A 6000-nucleotide genomic window follows, 5' to 3' on the forward strand; every position below is an offset into this window, starting at 1 on the left:
TTATTCTTTGTGTTAATATGCAATTTTGTCCAATTTTGAACTTAAAATATCTGTAAAAAAATATTAATTAATAATAATACATTTTTTTAGATTTCCTAGTTATGGAAAAAAACTGCTTAAGTGGAAACTTGTTTTAAACTTTCAATCCTTAGCTATAAAAATTGAAAATCTCATACATTTTTAACTATAAAATAATTTTCAATTTTCAATTTGATAAATATTGTAAAAATTTGAACTTTAAATGTTTATAAAAAAAAATTGTTCTTATATATTTTTAATATTTTTCAACTGCTATTGTAACAAGTTATCAAGAGTCTTGTATTAAATTGTCATGCTTTTTGACACAACCAATACAATTTTATCGACATTTATAGAAAAAAAAAATGAAAATTGAAAATGTCAAATACTTAAAACGAGTCAAAATATTTTGAAAATCTTATCATGTATATGATTTGATTAAATAAACATTTGGTGTAAATTGCAAGTTTCTACAGTATAATTTGTTATTGAATTACAACTAAATAAAAAAATCTCTACAAGAGAAATCGAGAAAATATCCAATGTTGTAAAAATTTGAACTTTAAATGCTCATTTAAATTTAATTTGACTTTCTGGTAGAAATTTTTTTTTTTGATAAAGATAGAAAAACTTGTTAATAATCTTGCATTACATTTTTAAATCTTAGATATAAATATAAAATTGTTTATGAATATCTAACTAAATATAATATGTTAATTTTCGTGGGTTTTTACGAATTTTGTCCAAATTCTAAGTTTCTAAGTTTAGAATTACGTATTTAAAATACAATTTAAATACTCCCGAGTACCAATAAATATATTTTACACAAATATTTTACCATTAAATAGACTTATAATAAACTATTTTCATACATAATACAATAATGAACTATTAATGAATAGCCACTATAGAACTAAGTCTACAAAGTGTTAAAATATGATGCTTGGCATTTATCAGTAACATGTAAGTAATTGACAATTGACTGTATAATGTAAATGGCTACAACGTCCTGAATTGCAATATTACATAAAAGATACATACACCTTAAGATTCATTTAAATAGGTAATAATTGGTTGACATAAGTATTTTAAAAAAAGTTTTTAATTTTTTAATTTTTATGTAATGAACATCATTTCAATTTGTTATTTTTACAAAAAAAAATATTAATATAAGATACCCAGAATCCCCTAAATTTAAGCTCCACTTTTACTCCTTTTAGATTTCAGCTTTTATTGCTTTTTATTTTATGCCTACAGGCTACAGAATAGTATATTATTTTTTCGTTTAACAAAAGTAAAGGTCGTTATTATTTTGTAACTGAGCTTAAATTCAATCTTGAGAATTGTATTACCTATCAGTTATTATTTATTTTGTATTTTGAGCATTTTTTATAAAACATAAAACACAAATGTGTTTGAATATAAAATAAAAATTACTAATAATACAATTAATTAATACAAAATATATTTTAAATACATTTAATTGAAATACTGTCCATTCCTGGATATAACTAGAAGCTGTTTATTTGAAGTTTGAACATGATTAATTTTATCAAACTTTTTATTTCAGCTTATTAATATTTAATTTAATTTTTCACTAATATTAGCAATGACAATTATTTGTGTTAAAAACTAGAAAGTATTATTTTTTTCAATGTATTTATACTATAGTGTATCCACAGTCTTTCATCAGTGTGTGTGTGTTTACAGTACGTTTCCAAAACACAGTATCTGTAGTTTCTATAATTTTGGAGGATAATTGTTTTTGTAAATTATTTCAAACTAATCACTGTGTAGTTGCCTTGTACTCACAGTGCAATAACTCCTGAAAAAATAGTATGATTTCAAAGGGGATTAGATACAGAAATTCAGAATGAATTGTTACAAAATATTATGTGTAAAAGTTATTTTTGATAAGAATGTTGGATACTGTGTTTTGGCAGGGTACAGCTATATATCCGAGACTACATTATGGTAGTACATTAAAATAGAATTCACATACATATTTGTTGATAAAAATTATAAGACAATAATTCTTATACATTTTAAAAGATACTAGATAAAATAATATGATTATTATATAACAATAAATTAAAACGTATAATTTTTTTTATTATTAGTTCATTCATAATACCTTTGACATTCAAAATTAAAATTAAAATATTAAACAGAGTTTATTATTATTATTTATTATTATTTTAATATACGCAATTATGTATCCCAATTAGGTAAGTAATAAAGATAATCTTACAAGATTTCAAAAAAGAAGTTAATGTTAAGTAAATTTAAGTTATTATTATGTAATATATTATGTACATTGCTGCTTATAATTAAAGATTATTATTATTGTTGGTGAAAAAAGAAAATGATGGGCATAACTCAAAAATTGTTTCTTTTTTAAAGTCCATTGTGTGCAATACAAACAGCCATTGATCATCTGAAAAAAAAATTTTTTATTATTATTTACTTACACTATTTGTACACTCTATATTAACAGAAAAGAATTTTAAAAAAAAACCGTCATACACTAGACAAAATTAATATAAACAATTTTAATAATGTTTGTAAATATAACAACCTTAAACTAAAAAACTTTGTTTGGCGAACAGTTACATTAAACATCAAAATTGTATTTCCTTTGTTAAATTACCTAAAACATAGAAACAATATTTTTTTTAAATCTAAGCCATAAAACTTAGATATTTTACCTATTTGCTGCGAGCCAGGTATACTTTACTACTTTGGGACAGTTTATGATGCTGGTGAGTTGTGGCTTGTGACATGACGGAACATTTAAAAATATGATTAAAGGGTTTAATTTGTTGGTGAAATAAAATATTTTTTGTTTAGTTAACTATCCGCTTAAACGAGTCATAAATTGTTATACATTAACACCACCTATATCCTAGATTATACTCCTGTGAAGACGTGTAAGTACAGTTCATGACAAAAAAATCAATTTATTTTCAGTCTTAGAGACAGCTTTGTCAAGGAATTTAAAATAAGTGAATATAGAATTTAACATATAATTATAAAATATACTAAAACATTAACTTCTTTCAACATGTACCTTATAAACTATGATCTACAGCTATATCTATCTAAGCTATCCATGATTGGTACATTCTGTGTAGATGATTAAGAAGTCTCCTCGCTGAATTAAAATATGGATCACCGACCTAAAAATATGAAAATTAAAAATAATATACAATCTACAAAGAGTAGACACGGAAGATTTCTTTTATTGACAAATGTTATACAATTGCCGGAAGAAAAAACAATTTAATGTTTATAAACAAAACTTATGCATCATTTAGTAAATTCAGATCTTCGAGTACTTACTTAAGGACTTAAAAAATAGAAAAAGAAATTCAAATTATATTAAAATGGACACCAAATAGTATTTACACGGTCAAGTTTGTATACATTTAACAAATAAAAAACAACAACAACAACAAAAATGTTAATATTTTATCACAAATTAATATTTAATACTCACCTCATAGTATGACATTGCATTAACTAAAACTTGTTTTATATCTTCTACAACCTCACTGAGCTTATAATTTTCGTTTCTAATCAACAAATCTCTAACATCATTTAATGCTATTTCACGGCCAATGCTTGCAAAATACTCCGGATGCTACAAAATAAAATAATATAAAAAGTACATAGAAATAATTGCAGAGTTAAATGATTAACAGTTGTTATTGGACATACAATAATTGGATTGGGACGTACACTGAAAATATCACTTCCTTCTGTGTTACAGTACAATTCCATTAATATACGCTCAGCAATTTTTCGCCCAACTGTGCCAACGGAAATATTTTCTTGGTCATCATCTTTGCCTAAAATCATTGACAAGGTATTCATGTCTTCACACATTGTGCAGCGCCATATTTTATTTGTTTTTTCACTCCTATTATAATAATAATTAGTGTAAGATCCTCATATAATAAATATAATTATGACGATAGTCAACTGATTCACAACAATTAAATAATAATTCATCTTAAATGGCATCGCTATTACTCGCAACAACAATATAAGTACCTGGAAACGATGATAGGAATATGGCAATAATCATGATATCTTCTATAACAGACACAGCATTCATACAATATTTCTTTTCCATTGTATTCGTGGCAACACGAACAGCTTGCATATGGACTTTCGAATATATATTTATCTGGAATAAAATATTCTTCATTTGATTCTGAAAAAAATTATAGTATAATTGTTAAGCACTAATAGTTTTATCAAAATTAATAAATAGTTCAATAAATTGTTTACCCGAGAATAATCTATTCGGATAATGTTTTTCATTAGAACTTGAAGATATACTTTTTTCATATTTTCTTTCCAATTTATTACTTTTTTCAGAATCTATTTCTGAAATAATTATTTTAATAATTGTTAAGTAGATGTTATTAATTTTATCATACACAATAAAATGGTACTGAACTCTCAGAAGCAATTTGGAATAATTGATAAAAAGTTAAATTAAATTAATAAAATTCCTATTAAATCGTTTTAAACATATCTTAATTTTTTTAATGATAAAAACCAATTCCTTATAGTATTATTCAAAAGCAAAAATTCTTTTGGGTGAATAGTTTTATGTATTTAAAGATCAAAGTGGAGCAGATCAAATTTAAATATTTACTTTCAAACTAAAAAATAGTATTTTTTTTTTTATCAAAATGTAAAAATAAAACATTTTTATCTGTAGTTAAAACTAAATAATCAAATTAATTATATTGTTATACGTTACTTCTATTTAATTATACTGGTTATGAAGTTTTCATGAACAGTTCATGTGTTACTTTAAAGTGTAATTAAATAAAGAAATGACATATTTAGAGGTTTTACTATTTTATTCACATAATTTTGAGTTTTTAAATGACAACATTAATCTAAAAAAATTTTATTTTACGACTATCATTTTTATATTGTTTAATTTTTTAATAACAATAACCAATTCCTTATTCAAAAACAGAATATTTTGAGTACCTCAGAATTAAAAATATTTTTTGTAATTTTGGACGAGTAGTTTCAAGTGTTTAAAGATGAAAGTGTGATGGATCAAACTTATATATTTTCTTTCAAACTTTAAAATAGTAATTATTTTATCAAAATGTATGATTACAAATATATTTTTTTATCAGTGGCTTAAAGTAGGTACCTAATCAAATTATTTATATATTGGGGTGAGTGGAATTAAAACTTGAGTTAAAATGCGCATGAAATGATTCACATGCATTTGTTGTTAAATACGTTTCAACTGAAGCACTGGCCCACATTTCAGGCGGAAACATAGAATCTTCTCCTATGTATGTTTTCGGGCCGAGTTTACATTCGATTTATTTTACTACCTGAAATTTCCGGGCCGAGTTTACAATCTACCTATTTTTATTACCTAAAATTCTCGGGCCGAGTTTACAACAAAAAAGGTAACTTCGGGCCCAGTTTACATTTGCCCATACTGGCTATATTATGATATTATATGCTATGATATGGACCGTACCCTTACGCTGCCATTTTCTTTTTATTTGATAACAATTTGGCTATGTGCAATAACCTTGTATATTTAAGCCATGCTTGAGATCATAACAATATTTTGTTTTTAATAAAGAATTTAAAACAAAACTGTATAACAATTATTCCAAATTGGATTTCTAGTGTATACCTACTTATTTTAGTTTTTATCTAAGGTATTTTATGTATTGGTACCATGGAAGTCAAATATTTAATCATTTTCAATGCTACGTTATCGAATGTGGTGTACGTTTCAGGCTAATATAATTACATTTTAAGCACCTACTTCCTACTTATCATCGTAAAACCCAAATGAAGCGACGGCCGTCAAAATATTTTAATATTGGTAATAATGTTTTTAAATAATTTAAGTAAGTTTCCAAGGAAGAAATTAAAATGTGTAGGTACTTACCAGAATACATGGTCGTGGAGAAATGATCA

General features: G+C 24.5%; 1 protein-coding gene across 1 annotated transcript; it reads right to left on the minus strand.

The window, feature by feature from the left end:
• Window positions 1-2274: 2274 nt before the first annotated feature.
• Window positions 2275-4207, minus strand: LOC111031892. Its single transcript, XM_022312010.1, has 5 exons — window positions 4075-4207; window positions 3739-3940; window positions 3518-3661; window positions 3089-3197; window positions 2275-2455 (listed from the first exon to the last, which is right to left on the minus strand). The coding sequence occupies exons 2-4, from the start codon at window positions 3904-3906 to the stop codon at window positions 3120-3122; spliced, it is 390 nt and encodes a 129-aa protein (XP_022167702.1). The 5' UTR covers window positions 3907-3940; window positions 4075-4207; the 3' UTR covers window positions 2275-2455; window positions 3089-3119.
• Window positions 4208-6000: the final 1793 nt, after the last annotated feature.

This window comes from Myzus persicae, unplaced genomic scaffold, assembly GCF_001856785.1.
Source record: "Myzus persicae strain clone G006 unplaced genomic scaffold, MPER_G0061.0, whole genome shotgun sequence".
In the NCBI taxonomy this organism is placed as follows: Eukaryota; Metazoa; Arthropoda; class Insecta; order Hemiptera; family Aphididae; genus Myzus; species Myzus persicae.

What these genes read in the sequence shown, in the direction of transcription:
- LOC111031892 (XM_022312010.1), bottom strand. Translation starts at nt 3,906, where the DNA reads ATGTGTGAAGACATGAATACCTTGTCAATGATTTTAGGCAAAGATGAT. An exon ending in TACGTCCCAATCCAATTATT is followed by an intron (nt 3,662 to 3,738) that starts GTATGTCCAATA and finishes TTTATTTTGTAG; the next exon opens with CATCCGGAGTATTTTGCAAG. An exon ending in ATGCAATGTCATACTATGAG is followed by an intron (nt 3,198 to 3,517) that starts GTGAGTATTAAA and finishes TCATATTTTTAG; the next exon opens with GTCGGTGATCCATATTTTAA.